At 40.2% G+C, this 21,090-nt stretch overlaps 1 protein-coding gene across 1 annotated transcript in view; it reads left to right on the top strand.

The window, feature by feature from the left end:
* BRF1 (BRF1 RNA polymerase III transcription initiation factor subunit) overlaps window positions 1-21,090 on the top strand; it is a 186,767-nt gene that overhangs the window by 40,083 nt on the left and 125,594 nt on the right. The window contains exon 5 of the mRNA XM_041476161.1: window positions 17,244-17,417. Coding sequence (XP_041332095.1) covers window positions 17,244-17,417 — 174 coding nt within the window. The remainder of the gene's footprint in view (window positions 1-17,243; window positions 17,418-21,090) is intronic.

The following is a 21,090-nucleotide window of genomic DNA, read 5'->3' as shown; positions in this document are numbered from 1 at the left end:
GAAGGCTTGCAATAAGGAATGAAGGAGTGTAATATGCAAATATTGAATGTTTTAGCAAAGGTGAAATGCTGAGCAGTGATGTCTTCATAAGCTGGACATGGAACCTGTTTCATGAATGAGATGTAATTTAACCTGGAGAATTTGGAAGGGCAAGAACTCCAGTCTCCTCTGGAAAGACTCTCTTTAAAAAAAGAAATCCAGGCTCCTAATGCACAATTTCTTTTCAATGTCTTCAGTAAATGTAATGCTTTTACTCTTATTTAGAAAAAAAACTTTGCAACATACATATAAAATGTAGTAATTTTTTTTCCCCTCAGTAGTTGTAAAGTAATTAGAGTTGTAAAGAAAGTTGCTTTTTTCCTAAGGCTTTGCAGAACTGGTTGTTTATGGTTAAATGTGGAATGGGAAATAATGAGTTTAAAGTTGCAAACTCTTCCTTTAGAGGAAGATGTTTTCCCCCTCTTTGTACTCAAATAGTTGAATCATTTTGGACAATAAAAACAGCTAAGTAGTGTGCTGCTTAGACTAAACCTAAGTAGTGCTAAACATGTAGATAGAAATGAAAGAAGTTTAAGTAATTGCAGGAGGGGGGAAGAGTTCTCAAATGCATGCCCCTCCTGAAGGCATTATTATTGCTGTAATTTTAGATGTAATTTCGTACATTAAGAATGAAACACTTGAAAAATGAATGCTATTATTTCCTACACAGTGATTTTTCTTTTAACTTTGTTTTCTAATAGACATTAAAAACAAATGACACTTAAACAGAGAGAGAAGTACAGCATGGTCTCCTGAAACCCAGGCTCCAGTGTGGCAAGCTGGGTTTAGCATACTTAAGCCTGATTTTGATCCATGCTGTGTAAACCTGCCCTGGCTGTCAGCAGGAGCTGTATTTGCTTGGCATTACTGCTTGGGACACCAAGTATGTACCTAGAAGATGGCTTTAATCACCAAGATTTAAAGCCTTCATGCTGTTACAACAAAGCTGTCCCAAACAAACACAGTGAAAATTAATTGGAAAGGCCATTGATTGCTTAGGTGTTTAATGTCAGTTCAGAGGATTCCTGCGTTTTCAACACAAAGAGGCTTCTCTTAAGTTTGAACAATGGAAAAATCAAACATGGATCTTTCTTCAAAGGAAGGTCATTAGCACTGAATGCAAACAAAACAAGTGGCTAATTATATCCAAATGTGTGACACCCTGAGAAGTTATATTATGTCAATGAGCATGTAAATGGATTTTTAATAAAATCAATTAGAAATGAGATTTTTAGAACAAAGCTGTATACTCTTCCTTTGTGTGCCCTAATGTCACTCAGTTGATTATTTGTACTTTTGGGTAGTGTATTATGAAATGTGTAATATTAAGAAAGCAGATTAGGGTCACAGCTCCAGTTTCTGAGTTTCTGTGTTTGTGGAATCACTTAAGATGTGCAGGAATTATACCCACACCTTCTCCTGTATGGCTGTCATTCCACAGAGAGAATGTATTGATTAGTATTGATTTCCATTGTATCTTGATATTTTTTACATATATATATATATATCAGATATGCTTCTTGATTGCTCTTATAAATCAGTAGTCAGGGAAAGCACTGTGTGCATTTTTATGGTAGGAATCATGAATTTGCTACTTTGCTTTGTATTCCATCCACTTGAGATAAATTTCTGAGAATGAGTTGCTCTGCAGACACTGGTCATTAGGTCTGGTCTGAGGGTTGAGGGTTTTTTTGGTAACAATACAGAACTAAGGAACCTGAGGTTGCTTATTTCCTGTCCTTACAAAATTGATGTATAAGACAAAGCCACTGTCAATGTCCTTCCTTTTTAGAAAGCATCACATTATCTTGTCTAAAAGGGAGATATAAATGTTGTGGTTTCTAGCTACACTCTCATGGGTTTGCACAGGTGCTAAAGCATGGGAGATCATCCTTAAAAGTCATCCTGGTACTTATTTCCACAGTTTGGCAGAGCCAGCTGATGCATTTCTGGTTCCATTGGGCACGTGTGCATATATGTGCAAGCTCAGGTGCATAGAAATACTTCTACATGGGAAAAGACAATTTGTAAATTAGATTAGGAGATGGATGTCTTTGCTCGTGGCATGCAGTGACAGGACAAGGAGCTTTAAGCTGAAGGAGGTTAGCTTTAGATTAGATATTAGGAAGGAATTCTTCCCTTTTAGAGTGATGAGACAGTGGCTGATGCTTCTTGGAGAAGTTGTGGCTGCCCCTGGAAGGGTTCAAGGCCAGGCTGCATGGTGCTTGGAGCAGCGTGGTCTGGTGTCCCTGCCCATGGCACAGGGGTTGGAGCTTGATTCTCTTTAAGGTCCCTTCCAGCCCAAGCCATTCTGTGATCCCATGATGTTTCTATAACCTTAGACACAGCATAGAAGTTTTGTGTTACTGATGAGCTTCACTCAGGGCTTGTGGCTGCACTTCTTGCCAAGGCTTCTCTCACTTCTCTTTCTTGCTCTGGCTGATGCCTGTAGAAGATGGATTGTTTGTCTTTTTCCTTGGGTTGTGTCTCAGCACCAAATCTTCAGAGCACTGGGAGCTGGTGCAAGGGGTGGTGGTGGGATGGATGTTGGATTTCCCCTTTCAACTGCCCCCAGCAACTTCACCTTCTGCTATTTCACCTGATTTATTATGAAAGAAAAAAGTAGATTTCTTCTAATCCAAGAAGGATAGGGAAAGTTCTCTTACAAAAAATAAAATGATGCAAAGTACAGGCCTAGCTGGTCCAGTTGAATCTAGTCTTCAGGCTGAGGTTTTTGTGTGTCCTCTCCTGCTTTTTACTCTGCGTTTGCTGTGGAGTGGAGAGAGGAAAACAGACTTTATAGAAAATGCAGTAAATCACTAATAGCTCTTAATTTATCATTCACTCCTCTCTAATTACCACCTCCATTTTAAATGTGAGATGAATCCTCACAATTTGCTAATCCAAATTCATCCTCATTTTCAAAGGTGAGGATGAAGCTGTCCTCTCATTGTCAGCAAATCAGCATCTATAAATTAGGAGATTTTAGAGGGGTTGCCTTATTATCCTCAGCCCCATGCAACTTGCCAAATCCAAGCAGGTGTTATGTTTGCTTGCTCCCTCATTGTGAAAGCAAAGGGAAAATAGCTAGAAATAAAATTATTGAATGTCAGCAGAAATCTTGTAAGTGATTTCACAGCAGTACTAATGTGGGTGAATAGCTTTGCAAATACGGTCCCTTTCCACCTTAAAAAATATTTCTATATCTAAAGGTTTCTTTTTAGAAGGTAGGAGGTGGAGAAATAATCTGACATATTTAGCTACATTAAATCTTGTTTTTAAACTTAAATACTAAGAAAAATAATTTACAAGGTTGCTTAGTGATACTGTGGGAAAATGTGTATCTTGAGACTATTCAAAGGCATCTCAAAGTAGATTTAGAAACTATGGTTCCTGACAAGCACTAGAAAAAAAAAAATACTGCTTCTGGTGCAAGCTGAATCAGTCCTTGAGTGTGTCAAGAAAGAATACCACTTTTCAAGTGATTTTTGGAACAAATCCAGGGTGCTTGTGAGGTGACGTTTGTTGTCTGAGTGGTCTGTGTTATTCCAGCTGGCCCTATACTAAAAGTTAACTCTTGCTTGCTGCCAGCTTCTTTCTTGAGAGCAAATGGGTATCTGTAGCTTTGGTCAAAATAAAGTTGTTAGACATCCTGTGGATCATAAACATACTTCTGTTTCTTTGTGTTCTCTGTCCATGGTGAGTCCACCATGCATTGATGGCAGATGGTCTCCTCAAGGGTAGTTTGCACCCTATTATAGATCTGGGGGAACTGGGAATAGAAACAAATGTTCATTTTGCAGGATTACAGCGGTGCTCAGATGCTCTTTTTGCCATCAGGTACACAGTTTTCCTACTGCATGTGTGGATAGTTTGTTACCCCCAACATTGCTGTTTGCTTTTTGATCTGACGTGTATAATAAATTTTATTCTGAGATCATTGCAGTGTTTGATTCCAGCTTTAAGAAGAAGAGGAAATTTGATGTTGATCAAGGTCTTCGACACAGAGGGGAAAAAAAAGCTTTGAAGTTGTTTTAGATTTCTGAGAAACACTGATTTGTCATGCCAGCAAAGTTGAGTTGTGGGATTACAGTGACACTGAATATTGCATACCAAATTCAATATCCTAGGAAAACTTCAGCAGAAGAAAAAGGGGAGCATAAGGGAATGTAAGCAGTCACATGGAAATGAAAATCAAGTTCTTAAAAAAGTACATTTGGAATGAATTGTCTCCTCTGCATTTTGCAGCAGAAGTCAAGGGCTGTCACCTGCCTCCATGGCTCAGCTCAGGGGATCGTGTGTGGTTTTCCATCTCCTCCAGGAGCACTCGCTCCCTGTTAAGCTAAGAAGGATCCTTGTGTCACATATCCATTCCTGATTCGGTCTGCAGAAAGCATAAAAGGGAGATGACATAATAACAGCCACTTGCAACAAGATGTTGTTAAAGTTTGAGTGCTCTGATTCCAAAATGATAACAGGCACTGTTGCTAGAGGGTGAAACCACAGCTGATTTGAGGCCCTCAGAAATGTTTGGTTGTGCCAAGTTCAGCTTCCCATGCATAGGGGCACAGCTTTCCGTAGGAGTTGAGTGCTTAAGATAATAAAAGCTGGGTTAAACAAAGCAGCACCTATGCTTCTTGTTGTAGGACAGTGCAGTAGGATGGCATTTGAGCATAGGGAAATGTGAACTTGGGTGTGTCCTGTGGCTGTTGTAGCTGCCAGGGACATGGATACCTGGATGTAAGGTTATCTTGCACAAAGCTAGGCAGAATTTCATCAGCCTGTCTGCTTTTCATTTCACTCAAGTAGAATACAAAAGGTAGGAAAGGCCAGATTATAATTGTTTTGCAGAGGGAAAACATGGTCCTTGAGGCTGATTAATGTAGCAATAGAACTTCTGAGACCTTCAGTGAGGAACTTGCTTGTAGCATAAACAGGTCTGAGGCAGGCAGTTGATTGAAGTGTTTGTTTATTTTTGTGGATCTTGAAATAGGTCAGTAAATAGAATTTACTCTGTGGACTGTATTGAAGCAATATGTTAGTTAGGTACAAGATGATGCTGATGTTAAGCAATTCCTTAGGGCAGCTTCTTTGATTACAGCTCCACAAAGTCAAAGAAAAAGCTCATTTTGGTGTTCACAGCACCTGCCTGATTGAAACTCTGAGGCAGGTTGTGTTTTATAGTCAGCTTACTTTAAAAAAATTTCTAAGCACTGTCACCAATCAGAAAATGCTACGAAATTTAGACCTGTCTGTAGTCAGACGTGGGCAATATTAAATTCAGATAGATCATCCTCTCAGCTGGTCTCAGAACTATTTTGGGGGTTTGTTGCAATCAATACTCTTTCTTTTGCTAAGTATCCTGTAGGAGCAGTGGCAGTATCAGGGGAGAAGAATCCATGTCTCCTTTAATGAGATCCGTTAGGATGCTACATAGCAATCATCACATAAATCCACTGATTTCTGTTTAAGTCTTTAGTAGTCAGTATGTTCTTTGGTAGCTATTTTTCACCATACCATATTTCCTAGAGGAAAAGGAATTAATAATGCATCTAGTCTTGGATATGTATGTTTAATGGATGATCTCACATCCTATCTTGGAGTCAGGCTGCACAGAAAAAGCCCTTTTGTAATTGATCTTTGAGGTTCAGCACATAAAGAACAGAAAAATGTAGTTGTGCTTACCTAAAATTTTCTTTAACTACTAAGGGCTGGCACACAGGAGGTAAGTGGATCATCTAGAAGAGCAAAGGAAGTTGGTATCTGAAGATGTGGTTATGGAGAAAATTTCTCAGAATTTGTTGCATGAACAAGTGTTGAGGTTTTTTGGGTGTTTTTTTGGTGGGATGTGCTGTTAATATAATATTTAATAAATAATGAATGCCATTTAATACTTAATAAATATTTAATTTAGGAAAACTGGAATGGAGTGGTGACTGGAAAAAAAAATTTAAGAGGCAGAAACTTGAGCAGGTGGATCTTTGCTGTCCAGGTCAGGCTGTTCTGTGTGGCTGACAGTGGCTCTGTGCTGTTCTGGGTCAAACTGAGCAGGCTGAAGGCTGTTGTAGAGTCAGCAGTGGTGGCTACTTGGAGAGGAAAGGGTGGAGGGATTTTTTTCCCTTGTTCTGACCACTCAGAATACAGAATGATTCTGTCATGCAAAGCAGCCTCTCTCTGAGGGTTACAGTTTTGCAAAAGCGTAAGAACTTCCTTTGACCTAGTAAATAATAGCCCATTTTTCTTATATAGCATCATTCCATATCATGACTTTTTCTTGTGTTTTGCCCTTACTGGATTCATATGTTCCAAGCAGTGGGAGTTTCCACCAGTTCCCTTGGGAAACTATTATGAGGTCCAGTGAATTTTGTTGTAAGGTCCTGTTAACATGGTGCTTACATTTTCCATTAATTTCATGTTATTAGCCCTTAAGCATGAACTCATGCTTATATCTATTTATGGCTTAAACTTCCCTCATCTTCCAGAGATCTAATGATCTTCTGCTTTCCTCTTAACAAATCATGGCTGATAATTAGGTGAAGGTTCTAAGTTCAATCTCTGGGTCTTTAAACATCCACCCTCTATTTCCCAGCCATGCTCTCAATCTTTTATTCTAGGGTGATCAGGGCTCCAGAGAAGAAGACCAAAGTCTGGTGAGAATTTCCTCATCCCAAACAGTTGTTGATGTATGACATACCATACATAAATTGTAGCCTCATATAAATGGAAGGCATCACAAACATACAGATAAATATTATTCAGAGATGCCAAATACTTTCTAAGGAGGACCACATTAGCTCGCTAGAAATATGTAGATGGCATTGTAATTTTAATTCCTTACTGAAACAGTCTGTACATCTTACTTACACAAATGTTATTGTTTAAAGAAATACAAGGCTGTTCCTGAAATATGTGCATTCTGTCTTTGAACATAAATCTCTTTCCAACTCCAGGCTGAAGTAGATACCACAAGAGACCGACTTGATAAATGGCATCACTGATTCACTACATGGCTTAGCTGAGATGTGTGGCAACCTTCAGTTATGCTTAGTTTAAAAGGGAAGGAAATGCAAAATAGAGACTGAAGCCCTGTCCATAATGTCTTCTGTCATCTCTGGGCAGGACAGAGGTGCAATTACCAAGGGCAGCTGTAGCTTTGATCTAAAGTTCGTGGTGCGAAAGGGGAGCAGCCCCTGCACAATCACTCTGCTTGCATGAATGCTGTGGCTGATGGACTCAGCTGCCAGGGACAAGCTAAGGGCAGAATTTAATTCTTCAGCTGCAGCCTGGATAAAGATTGATGCTGTCTTACCTAACTGCCAGGTTTCTTATCCCTTCTGTATAAAGGAATAAGTATTTGACCACTCGTCAGCTTAATATAAAAATACTTTAAATAAGTATTACCCTAATACAGTCTTTCTTGCTTTTGTAACAGCTCTGTGCCTTTCCCTGCTTGATTTCAGTTCTCTCTTTGTGCTTCCATTTTTAGATCAAGTTTTATCTCTTATCCCTTTGATATCTTTAATAACTCCCTCTTTTTCTTCACCCCCTCAACTACTTCTCTCTGCATCTTTTTACCTTGATGCCTTCTCATTGTATTTCCATGTGTTTTGATGATTTAAGAAATTTGCCAATTAGTTGATATTTATGAAATTTTTACTCTGGAAATGACTGTGTCTTCTTTGGCTGCCAGCTGGGTAGGGTCTGGATGTGGAGAGAGTGCCCTTTGTTAGATGTGTATGTGGAATTACAGGGGAAGAGAAAGGAGAGAAAACCTCAAAGCCCAAAAAACAAACCCCACAATGAAAATCAGAGCCTGAAAGTAGCTTTGGGCTCACAGGCCTTTTTCAGTCCTGAGGAAGCAGCAGCAACCTTAAGTAGAGGCTGAGAGCAGAGTGGGTATTAGTGTCTGTCTGTATGGTCCTTCCTGCCTGCACACTTGGATGATGGAGAGTGGAAATAACTTACCACTGACACTTGTATTTTGACAGAACAACTGGTGTGCAGAGGAGCAGGGCTGAACTCTAGGAGAGGAAAATTGTTTTGTATGTGTCTGAGGAGAAGTAAATTCTCAGACATGTTATAAAAGGTGAGTGTTAAAGGACAAGGAAAGTAGGGAAGGTTCACAGGGATGTACAGGGGCCTCTTGGCAGGAAAAGGGAAAGGCTGGACTGGCTTTTATAGCAGGGAATATGGATTAAACAGGAAGGTTGGTTTTGTTTGTTTTTTTTTTAAACAATCTTAGTATGTGTGACCTTATCTAATGGCTGCTGCAGTGCAGCTGGGAAGTGGTAATTGTTCAGCTGTGGTAACTCAATTACTTCTGCTCCTGTCCCTGTCCCTTGGTCTCAGTGGCAGTTCTGGCAGGGGATGCCATCAGCTCCTGCATCCTCCTGCTCCGTGAGATGCTCTGTGACTCCTGGGGCTCCTGTCGGCTTCCGTGGTGTTTGCAAGGCTGAAAAATGGCTCCTGTCAGCTTTCACTCTGCTGTGCCTCGCCACAGCCCGGTCTGCAGGGAAGGCAGGAGAGCTGGCTGTCAGTGAGCAGATAACACTGCACTGATTTATACGCTGCTCGCATCTGCAAAGTTTTCCACTGCAGCAATTGATCCCTTTGTGTTCACTCTAAATTTTTGTTTTAAAGATTTTGATAACTTTTACCAATACGCAGTGGAGTTTTTCTCCTATATTGTGGTGTATTCATGAATTTTTCTAGCTGGGTAGATTGATGGCAGTTGCTTCTTAATTAAATGCTTTTTACATTGTAAAAGTAGTTAATCGCTTCTATCATTCTCAAAATGCTAGAATTGCAGGTTTTTAAAACTTTGTAAAAGTGATCTTTTAAAAACTATCAGATCATGTCATGAGCAATTTTTTTTTTTCCTTGCAATGATGTAAAAATGATTTTGGGTGGTTGAATTGTAAAAGTATGAAATCGCTTCTATCATTCTCAAAATGCTAGAATTGCAGGTTTTTAAAACTTTGTAAAAGTGATCTTTTAAAAACTATCAGATCATGTCATGAGCAATTTTTTTTTTTTTCCTTGCAGTGATGTATAAATGATTTTGGGTGGTTGAAGGTAGTGCTTGGATCAGCTGTGTGACAGCAGAAATGTTCAATTTCTTGTTGTGACAAGAGTAACAACTGGTAATTGATCAGTAATTGATAACTGTAATTGATAAGGGAAAGTAATTGATAAGGGAAAAGGTTTACATGTATATAGATATAGAAAAATCTCTAAGAATAACTGTCCTTTAAAATGTAATTTAAAAAAAAAATTGCTGCCCAAACAATACAGAGGAAGATTAAAGCAAGGTCTAACTGGTGCTGCTTTCAGAAGGAAATCTTGCATGTTCAAAAGCTACCACTGTCTAAAAATTCTTGTTATTTTAATTTTTTCTTTCCAATTCCCTTAATGTGAGACAGGTAAGGGTTATGCTACATTAATCATACATGTGCTCACAGTTCTTGCCAGTAGTGCAGCTTTCCAGCTGTTTCAACTTTGAAACAGCTGCAAATCTTCTGTGAGTAAAAAAAGTTCAGTTAGCTAAACTTTTGGATATAAAAAGGCCCATATTTGCTTTCTTCCAAAATGAATCTGAAATGACCTGAATCATTCTAATAGGCAAATAACTAATGAGCATGATAGCATTTGTTTAAACTGTGGTAATCAGACTTTTGTGCAAGCTGCCTTGCACAGGAGGAGCAGCGAGGGCTGGCAGCAGTAGCAGGGAAGCAGGAGGAAGCGTAGGGATAGTGTGTACTTTTCTCTTTGACCCATTTAGGCTTCAGTCTCACATTTCTTTAAGTTGATCCACGTGTATGTGGCTGCTGACAGCATTTCACCTCGCCCCTGTCACATTCTGCTGCCATTGGGGCTTGGGAGGCTGCTTGTTGAGTTACATGAGGGAGCTGGTCCAAATGAAAATTCAGCTTTTTTTGTTGTTTGGGTTGATTTTCAGCACAGCAAATTCCCTCATCTGTAACAGTGTGTGGCCATGTAAATGTCACGTTGGAGGTGGGAACACTGTCTGCAGGAACAGTTGGGCTTTATCTTCACTTCAAACAGTTGTGATCCAATTCCTTCAGTGCTGGTGAATCAAAAGATAAGGGTTTTGTTGGGGTTTTCTTGCTTTTGTTTTCTTTTAATGTCAGCATTGACTGTGGTTTTCCAACATGACACCGTAAGTGAAGTTCAGTAAGGACTTTATGAGCAAGCAGTTCTTGAGCTGTGCTGAAAAGAATAATTAAGCAGGGTTAAGAAATGAGCAGGCTGCTGTCTTGAGGATGATGGGCAAGATTAGCAATAGGTTAAGTGCTGCCCCTGCATCAGCTGTGTAGCTTCTAGTCTGTTGTTGAAGTGTGGGTAGCAGTTAGATGGATAATGGGAATGAAATGGCAGCAGGAGAAGTACCACCTGTGAGGGAAGCAGAATTCCAGGAACTGCATGCAGAAAATCAGAGAAACCACTTGTGATGCCAGATTTTTCAGCGTGGTTAAAACAAATTAATTCAAATGGACAGTTGCTGCATATGCAAATAGGGAGTGGTATCATAGGATCAGGGAATGGAAAATGTGCTTCAGGAGAAGTTATGTGGGTGCTTTGGAGGCCTGTTTTGGCATTAGTAGAATACAAGGGCCAATTTTGAGGGAATGAATACTTAAAGAAGTATGAGTAAGTGCTGAGAAGATAAGTTAACAGCAAATTTTCTAGGTGAAAGAAAAGTAGCTTAGTATCAAATATTTAAAAAGCGGTTGCAGCAGTGACCACTATCTGAATTTTTAAGCCATTAATCTTAAAGATACATGGTTGTTCTCTTTAGCTGGATGAGTGAATGAGCCTTTGACGTGCTCTGGAAGGGCTTTACCAGGACAGAAGGGACCTGCACCTGGTAGATGGGGCGCTCTCATGGGAGGCCAAATGGATGGGTTGGATTGTTGTCAGCGGGCAGAGAAATTGAATACAGGTCTCTGCACTCAGCTAGTCTGGGTCTGGCCCTACAGAGATAAAGAGAAGGCATCAATCCTTCAGTAAACAGGACTGGATTAAGTCTGTTTTATTTCACAAGGTTATTTTTAACACAGGTCAGTTTACTGGTTTGGTTTTCTGTTCATTGCCACAAACAGTTTTGCTGGCACAGTTGATGAAATATCACAGGGACAGGGCCAGGAACTGTTTTATTCTGCTGAGATAACAGGAACAGAGTGTACCCTTGGGCAGCCCCTGAAGCAGGTCTGCCAGGTGACACGGGCACTGGGGATGCATCAGTCGGAGTGGGGCCAAGTGTTCCCAGGCTCCAGGTTGCTCAGCCTGGAGACTGACACATCCCATAGGAACTGGGGAGTTCTTGTGTGAAGAGCCTGGGTCTGGGCATGTGGGATGCACCCACAAGCAGATGGCAAGATAGGGATTTGGAGCTGGGCTCGAGTTAGGCAGAGCATGGGCACGAGGCCAGCATGGTCATCACTTTCCTCACGGGCAATTAGGTGTTACTGGGAATAACTCTTAGCTAACCTTGATAAAATTAAACTTGTTATTGTGCTGGGTCAGCACTGCTGCAATGTCCTGCTGTGCTGCTACTTTTACTGCTCATTGGCCTTTTTCCTTACAGGCTCACAGGGATGAAGCTGTTCCTCGCTCCCAGTATTGTGAGTGTGGCTGGAGATGCTCGGTGTGAGCGCTGCAGCCTCGCTTCCCTCCCTTTAAATGTGTTCTTGTCTTTGATCACAGGACTCTCCCCTTGATTAGGCTGCTGGGACCAGCCTTCATGAGTGTATCCCCACTGGTCTGCCCCTTTTGTGCCTTTGTTTGTTTGTTTTACTGATTTGTAATACAAATAACATAGAAGCCTGGCATAGAGCAAAGAGCAGGAAATTCATTCAGGCTTTGAGCTGGGAATTGCTGAAATTGAAAGATGTGACAAAGCATGCAGGGATGCTCACACATAAGAACTGCTCTTTTTTCCCGTTTTTTTGGAGTTCTTTTGGGCAGCCTTTTCAAAGAAAGAAAAGGAATGAAAACCCAAATGCAGAACGAAATCTGCACATAAAATTCAGTTGGTAAAGCAATTCAAATGCTGGAAATGAATATCCGAGTGAAAACCATCTGAAATGTTTCTTTTAATAGAATCTAGTGTTTGTTACCATAACAATCCTTTTTGCAAAAGAAGGATTAGTGCTGTTAACATGACTCTGTTCCCTGCTTCAGGTAGCACTAGTTTTCAGGGCCCCTTGAGCAAATTGCAGAAAGGGGGGGAAATCCATATGCCTGGATTTTGATGATGCACTTTAGTATTGTAATAACAATTCATTTAGGCTCTGGCTTTGTACTGCCTGTTATTTCCCTAGAAACTTATGATTCATCCTGACAAGTATATGAAATAGCAGTGTCACAGCCTCTGTCAGACTGAAGGGAAGGCTGCAGATGAGCAGGCAGAAGCCAGATAAGAGTAATGTAGGGCTGTAGCTGCCTGACATTACTGACTTTTAAGGGGTGCAAAAAAAGGTATGATTCCTTTTCCATAGGGGAAGAGAACAAGATGTTTCTGTAGTAACGAGATCATAAAAGAAAGAAAATTGCTTGTAAAGACTATGTCTGATTTTCCCTCTTTCTCTACTTTGCTTCTATTATAACTTAAGCTGCAGTTTTGCTTTCAGCTGCCTCTTGTGTAAGCATTTAATAGAACCAAGATATTCTGCAAATCTATTTTTTTTTGACAGTGATTTCTGGCCTACACATTTTGTTTTGTAATAACCACTGTTTCCTCTGTCAAAAGAATGGAAATTATCTGAAATAAAAGGATAGTAGTGTTCTGTGGTCCTATGTGAACTTGTCACTTTAGGTCTGCTGTGCCAGTTCAAAGCATTGAGGTTGGCATGGGATGAGAAGATGATGGTGTTTCTTTCAGCATGCTGGGAGTAGATGGGTAGAAACACTTTTTTTTTAGTCGGCTTGGAACTAAAAGCTGAAAAGAGCCTTTTGTTTTTTGCTGCAGATTCAGGAGCGTGATAAACTTTACTACTTGGTAGCCTGGGAACTTGATTTTGCGTGTTGATTACAGAAGTGCAAACTTCTCTCTTTCTCTCACTTCTCCCCCTGCCTCCCCCTCCACCCGATGGTATGATGAGCCTTTGAGAAATAAATGGGAATTGCGTGGTGTGTGCTCTGTGCATTGCAAAATTTCTGTAGTTTCTAGACTTTTGTTTTGCTCTGTACAAGACAATTTATTACTTTATACTGGTTAGGGACGGGGGAGGATTTTTGAAACCTTGCTGTTGGGCCTGTCCTGCCTTTTTAAAAAGACACTGTTCCCTGCCCTTCTCCCAAAGGTACTTAGATACCAATTTTCTTGCTGTCACTAAATTGCAAGGGCAGCATGAAATGTAAGCTTTGACCGCAAAGGTGCTATTTCTTGTGGTTTAAAAAAAGAATCCCAGCATCTGTCAGAAACCTGTAAGGCCCAAAAGAGACAAGGCTTATTGCAAGTTACTAATAAAAGATGCATCTACTAAGAGACTTGTTTTACCTGTATATATTTTGTGTTATAACTTGTGCTTCTACGTAGCAATTCGGGAAAAAAATAGCCATACCTAATTCTGACTGTTCCATGTGATGATATTCCTTTATTGTACTGAGATAGTAGCTGCAGGTTTTTAGAGCAGGGTCACATTGAAACTTTTTTAAAAGCTGTCCTGCAGGATAAAATGGATAAGGAAGTCAGGAAGGTGTTGTTGTGAGTGTTCTATAACCCAGATCATGATATGGTTTAAAGGTGTATCAGTTCTTTTCTATCCAGTAGAGAATCTCAATTCACTGGAGTTTGTAACACTGTGATGGAATCAGGTGAACACTGAGTGGAGCAGATTGCTAATAAACTGCACTGTGTTGTTGGATATTCCCACTGTTTTGGCTGAGATCTTCAGGCTTGTAGCATCCCTGCAGCTGGCTGGAGCAGCTCACTGGGAGCACAGGTGAGAGTGGCAGTGCAGGCACTGAAGCCACGCTGGCATGAGAGCAAAGATGGGGACAGGAGGGAAACAGCAAATGCAAGGTTCTACAATGCCACCCAGCTAGCAAGGAGCAGTGGGAGTGGGAGGACGTTCAAGGGCTGATGCCATAATGCAGTGCTGTAGGTCTGCTGGAGGGAATTGCTCATCTTCCCAGGCCTGGAGCTTGCAGCTGCTCAGCAGCTCCTCCCTGCACTGACCCTGCTGCTGGGGGAGCAGCATCCCAAGGCTTAGCAGGGCTTGTGGCTGCCACTGCTCAGTTTTAGGGACTTCTCATGTTGAGCACTGGCAGTATGAATGAGTATTTGGACTCTTTTCTTGTTTGTCAGCAGTAACTGGAGCATTGGATAGAGTTTATTTTGATCAGTTGTTTTCTTAAAGCCCAGTTTCTCTATGTATGAACATCTGCTCTTCAGATACCAACAGATTAAATCACTGTATTTATAGTTAAATAAAATGTTACAGAGGCACATTTTTCAGCTCTAGAAATGTCAGATTGGCCAGCTAGGCAGAAAAGGTTGGAAGTCACAAAATGACATACCTTTGGTTGTCATCTGACCAGGGTGAGGGCCCTCTACGGTGGCTTGGTTGTGTACTGCAGTGTTGGGTGACAGCCATCTAGCTGATACCTGCCTTTTCTTGGGCTCTGTGAAATGCATTCTTGAATCTGGGATGGAACCAGAAGGAGTAAAGGGTATCTTGAAGTTTCCTGTGGAGAAGTCTAGAAGCACAGTTGCTAATGCTAACTTTTCCAGCTATTTTTTTTCCTTAGTGTTACATAAGATACCAGAAAAATAGAATTTTGTTGTCATGTTAAATTCAAGGGGCGGAGGTGGTGATGGGGAAACAACAAAGCTTTTGATCTTTCTTTAGTAAATAGGAGACTGGTTGCAGAATGTAAATGTTTGTCTTAGATGATGCTGTAAGCAGTACATTTCTTTCTCTCTTCTCACAAATAAGGACAAAACCAAGTTAGTCATCAAGACACACATAATTTCTAGGATCATTCTTGTCCTGAATTAAGTTGTTCATTTTGGAGATAAGCAGCAGTGTAACAGTTGTCATGTTTTTCAACAAACTGTATGACTGATATAATACCACAGGGCAGCTTGAGGGAGTCCTAGCACACAGAATTAAAGCCTTCTGTGGTCTGCAGAAGGCTGAGTGAAACATTCAGAGAAATAGCATTTCCTAAGTAGACAAGTACCTTTCTCTTAGATCTCTTTGGTATTTTTTCAGTAGACAATTAACCCTAAAGTAATTCTACTTTAAAATATTGATGGTGGATGAAGAGTTCAGCTAAAAGAGCATGTATTACTCAAAGAAGCATACTGTTTTCTTAGGATGGGTTATGATGAATTAATTATATTTTAACATTTGAAATTAGGAAAAGGTTAAATACTCAGAATATTAATGGTAGATTAGGGATGGAAGCAGCTCAGTGGTGAAAATAGCTTATGAAAGAAATTAATTTCAAGTATCTTCCTCTATGTTATTCTTTTTTTTGGTGTGCTCTTTGTTTTTGAAGGGAAGCTGGTTTGCTGCTGCTGCAAAATGAGTTTTTAGTACTGAAGTGCATTTTTTCCCTCCCCAAGTAAGTATAAACTGGTTCTTTCTTAGGGACAGCATACAGACTGTAGAGTGTGAAATAAAATTGTGGAAATACCAGGTGCTAGTTAGTACCTTAATTTTAGGAAGATGTGGTATTTGTATTCAAGGCTGGTGACTGCCAGTCCAGGGCCTGCTGATGGCAGTGGAAAAACTGTTCACCTGATGGGCTTTGGATTACCCTTGAGTAGCTTATTGTGCCCACACCTCCCATGGAGGGTGCTGGATCCTTCCTCTGCTCTTACGTTACCGTCCAAACGTGTTGCGCCTGGTTGACCTGTGTGCCTTAAAGGATATCTTGGTGCTGAGTGCAGTAATTGCCACCTGTGCAGGAAGGAGAAGCTGCTGCTTTGTGGCAGCTCCTGTTTGGCCGGAATCCCGCTGATCCCAGCTGCCTGGCTGGAGTCACTTCTTGTTAAAACCAGCATCTCTGGCAAAGGAGTGTTCAGAGATGAAGCTTTTTTACCATGATATTAGTGATGATGGTGTAGGGATTTGCATTAAATTGTGTGGTCTGTGCAGGAGCTGGTGGTGTTCTGGGAAGCATTGTGTGGTTGCCATCGCTTCCTGTGAGCAGTGGTGGGCATGGCAGGCACCTTTGTGCCCCTTCCACAAGCTGCTCCTGACATCTCTGAAGGGAACCGATGAGAGTTTCCTGTAAATACGTCTGCTGGAAACATCTGCCCGGCACATTGAATTAAAGGATTTTTCTTGATGTGCTGTCTGACCCCGTATGCTGAGGAACTTGAGTGCGCTGTTTTCCTCATGACTTCCCCCATCTTTTTCTTAAGCTGTCTTTTCGGCACATCCTTCTGAAGCTGGAGCTGTGGGGACGGGTTGGACCTCGCTTCCCGCATCTGTCCCAGCAGCTGGACCACTTCCTGCCATGAATCATCCCAAACACACTTTTTTTCTTTTTATTGTTTTATTTAAGGGTGAAGGCACATTTGTTTCCTGAAGCCACAAGCTAATCTAAGTAGTCTGGCAGGCAAGACTCAAATGAAGGTTGGGGTGTGAACACGTTTGGAGGAAGGAAGTGCCTCCCATCTTTGGGCTCATGGGCGAGCCAGGAGCAGAGCTCTGTCCTTGTGGACTTCATTTGTGGTCAGAGGAACAGCAAACTCCATCACTTCTTGGAGAGCTGCAGCAAAACGTCTTCTCTGTTTGCACGTCAGTGTCAAACACATCATGACCTCTGATTTTTGGCTGCAGCTAATCAAGTGCTAATTGGAAAGTGACGTTAAGGGAGAAGGGCATAATCTTTTGTCTGAGAAGTCTTGGCTATGGCTTGGATCCTCTGTGGGACTGATGTTTGTGGCTTAGTTTTCCAGAGCTCATTGATTGCATGTGTTTCAATTTTACCAGTCCAAAACAAGGTTTTTTGGTTTTGTTTTTTTTTTTTTTTTCCTGAGGAACTCAGACTAAATAGTTCCTGAAACTTGAGAGATCATTGTATTTCACAAAGAGATGAAATCCAAAATCCGCCTCCTTAATTTTCTCTTAAAAAATCACCCCAACACTAAAAGACCCCAGCCTAAAAGCACATTAACAGCATAGTTGTTAAGCTATTGTTTTCCTTGTTAATTTTCTTAGGGAAGCGTCAGATTCACCACTTGGGAAACCAGCTTCAACTCAATCAGCATTGTCTGGATACTGCCTTTAATTTTTTCAAGATGGCTGTGAGCAAACATCTAACGCGGGGCAGAAAGAGGACCCACGTCATTGCTGCCTGTCTCTACCTCGTGTGTAGGACAGAAGGAACTCCTCGTATCCTTTTACAGTTATCAAATATAAATAAATAGAAGACCCACTTTTAGCAAGTCAACTATCCCAGTTAAACCTTGTTTCAATGTGAAGAGGTAAGTGTTTAAGAGCTAGCTTGGTCATTGCTGGTTTTATCCATGGAAGTGAATGGGAGTGTTTCCTGTGGTTCAAGTAAATTTGTTCTCTGTCTAAATGTACGATACTTAGTGTATTTAATGCTATAATTGTCACTCTGCTTCTCATCACTAACTCTGAATTTCTTCTTTTTCAACATTTGCTTCAAGTATAAAATTGCACTTCCCCTGTGCTTTGCTAGGGTTTGTTATTTGTGGAGTATTTTTTTTTGTTTATTTTGTTTTTCTCTTTTAAAGTAAATGACAGTTAACCCCAAACCTCCTGCAGTGTCAGCATCAAAGAACAGATAGGGTTCCAGTGGGTTTTTCGTCAACATATTTGGATTTCCTTCTTCTGATACTTGCAGGAAGGACAGTATCACTCCTGTTTTAGTTCTTGAAAAAAAAGATGTTTCATAAATTCTGAAATTTGCTCAAAAATCATACAGGATATCAGTGGCTGGAGGTGCACACAGGACAGGTTTCCAAGTAAGTACTCCCTGCTTTACCATCCCTATTTTTATCTTGGGGAACTTAATTAAATTCCACATAAGCTTTAAATACTGATGACCATTCAAATTAATTTGTTTTATATCTTTTTATTTCTTTTATGTTGTGTTTTAGTTGCTGGAATTCAGAGTTTAGTATCAAACAATTACTTCTGTTGCTCTGGCTCTGAGCAACCTGGTCTAGTGAAAGGTGTCCCTGCTTATGGCAGAGATATTGGAACTGGATGTATTTTAAAGCTCCTTCCACCCCCCAAATCATTCTATCATTTCATCATTCTACAATTCTGTGTTTAGTTCCTTTCTACTTTAAAATAGTATATCCACATCTTCAGTATTCGAATTTGATGCTTTTTCTACATTGCTGCTCTCATTCTGTATTTTTGCAGTTAAACAGTTTAGCTTTCCTTTTAAGATTGAGATTTTTTTTGTCGTTTCAGAAAATATATTCAGTATTCTAAAAGTAGTACTTTCTGATCTTGTAGTAGTGTTGTGGTAATTGTATTTGCATGTTTAAAAAAATATGGTTTTGCAGGAATAATGGCATTAAAAGGCAGGCTTGCCTATTAGACTGGTTTTTCCTACTGTAAAGTCTCCATGTGAACTTTGAACAGTAGCACTCTGTCACTGCCATAAAGACAGTGTTGATTTTAAGGTGTTACCAAGATTTTGATAATATATCTTCCGGGTAACTGCTGGAAAGAGGGTGGGATTAGATTAGCTATTAAAAAATTCTTTACAGTGAGGAAACTGAGGGCTTGGCACAGGTTGCCCAGAGCAGCTGTGGCTGCCCCATTCCTGGGAATGTTCAAGGCCAGGCTGGATAGGGCTCTAAACAACCTGGTCTGGTGCAAAGTGTCCCTGCCCACGGCAGGGATGTTGAAAATAAATTATCTCTAAGATCGCTTTTATGATTTTGTGTTATATTTATGCTCGTGTCATGTTAAAAGTAATTTTTTTACAGTTGTTATTTGATAGTTCTGAATGATAGCCCAGCTGTAATTTGCAAATCCATTTTTCCCTACTGATAGGGATAAAAAGCATTTGAAGAAATGTGGGCTGTCAGAGGCAGGTAGGTACACTGCAATGGGCAGCCATCTGTGTAGCAAGAGGAGCTAACATGTAGCAAACAAATAAAGCAAAAATAATTTACTTGTTTTTTAACCTTCTTTAAAGTATTTCTGCATGTATCTCACTTATGTGCAAGATGTACTGATCTGGTTGCCACTTAATAAATCCCTAAATGAATTTCCCAGCTTTCTTTGTTAAATGGAGATAATGTCCTGTGTGATACTTCCACATAAAATACTAGGAGTAAAGTATGAATAAAACTGCAAAGATGAGTTCTGTCTTTCTATATCAATAATACTCTACCCTCATTTGCACAGTTACTGTGCTGCCTGGGAGTGAAAAGGTCGTTGTGCATGTCCATAAAGCTCAATTTTTTAGTTTTTTTTTTTTTTTTAATCGATTAGATAAACCTCATTTTGTAGTTGATATTAAGAGTTTAACCTTTGTCACTTTGGGAGAGGGAGTTCATTCAGCTTCTGCCTGTGTTCTGCTATGGTTTTGTTTGTTTGTTTTGTTTTGTATTACTGTTTAAAATCCAGTGTAGTTTAAAAAACAAAGCCCAAATAAATTGTGGACCCTCAACACTGAAATACAAATTCCTTTTCTGGTATCTTTTCTTTTTAGAAGAAACTTGAAAACCTGAGGGCTGTGGGTGCAAATTGCTGACCTTTGAAATTCAAACATGTTCAGGGCTCCATAGATTAATTATGATGATCATTATCAGCATGTTATACTTGTTCCCAGATTAAATCTGGCAGTACAGACCTGTGCCACAGGAGGCAGGGCTCTTGCCAGGGCCTTCGGAGCAGAGGGGCCAAGAGCAGGTGTAGAGAGGATGGCCATGTGACAAAGTGCTTTTACAAGAATTAAAATCCATATTCAGGGTAATAAACCTGCCATTGGTTTTGTTCTTCTGGAGAAGGTGCTGAGGAGGGCTTGGACAGAGGAGCAGTACACTGAATAATTCTGTACAAAGGAGAATTGCAGTATTTTTAACACTTCAACATTTAAATGCACTGCTCAGCTGAGTTCCTGAGTTTAAAGTGCTCATTGTCATTGTGTTCATTTTAGAATTCTAACAAAGAACTGTGGGAGAAATTTAGAGAAGGAAGGTAAAAGCTGAAGATTGGTGAAAGTATTTTAGAGGAAAGAGGTGACATGGAAAAAGTAATGAAGGGCAGCAGCATCCTCAGAACTGAGGAACAGCTCACTAATTTTGGGTGGCCCAAATGAATTATCCAAGTGACCTGGGAGTTGTGGAGGCAAGAGATGTTACCTGGGAACAGAACGGCGTTAGCAGTAGAAGACATCATGTGTACTAGAAGGAGCGAAAATGCCTGGGGAGTACAGGGAGATGCAGTAAGGGACTGAAGTGACAAGAAATGTTGTGTTCTTGTGGCACAACTAAAGGAGTGGGAAGCATTTGGAGAGGGAAAATAGAATTTAATTGTGTCTGCAAGTTCACTTTGAGGGAGTGGAATGTATTTATCTGACATGGTTATCTGCTTAGTCTTCTTTTTTTCATAATGTACATGTCGCCAGCCAGCCTCTGTGAAAATGTGAAGAATACTTTAGCCAAGTCTACTAGAGCAGTCTGAATTATGCCTGAATAAACCTCAGCCTGAAATAGGAATACATTATGTTCTCCTTGGTTCTTATGCATTCTTTAATTAATGCAAAAATGCAGAATATTCTGGTAACTCAAATTTTTTTATCTGAAAAAAATAGTTCCACAACTTAAGGAGAAAATAAATATTTATTAATCTGAAGAGCAGCTTTTATTTGTAATCCTTTGGAAAGTTTTGTATGTATTATTTGATATGTGAATTGATTTTACATCAGTTTATGTTTTTTATTAGGTTATGTGACACAACCCCCCCCAGTGCAGCCACTTTGGCATAGCTTTTCATTTGCCTTCCTTTATTGCTTGTCAGTGTTAATGTTTTCCAGGGAAAACAGCTTGCTAACGATTAGCTGGATCTGGGA

This window comes from Pyrgilauda ruficollis, unplaced genomic scaffold (genome assembly GCF_017590135.1).
Source record: "Pyrgilauda ruficollis isolate IOZ18807 unplaced genomic scaffold, ASM1759013v1 scaffold38, whole genome shotgun sequence".
In the NCBI taxonomy this organism is placed as follows: domain Eukaryota; kingdom Metazoa; phylum Chordata; class Aves; order Passeriformes; family Passeridae; genus Pyrgilauda; species Pyrgilauda ruficollis.
Note: the sequence above shows the minus strand (reverse complement) of the source record. Positions and strands in the feature narration are given on the sequence as shown.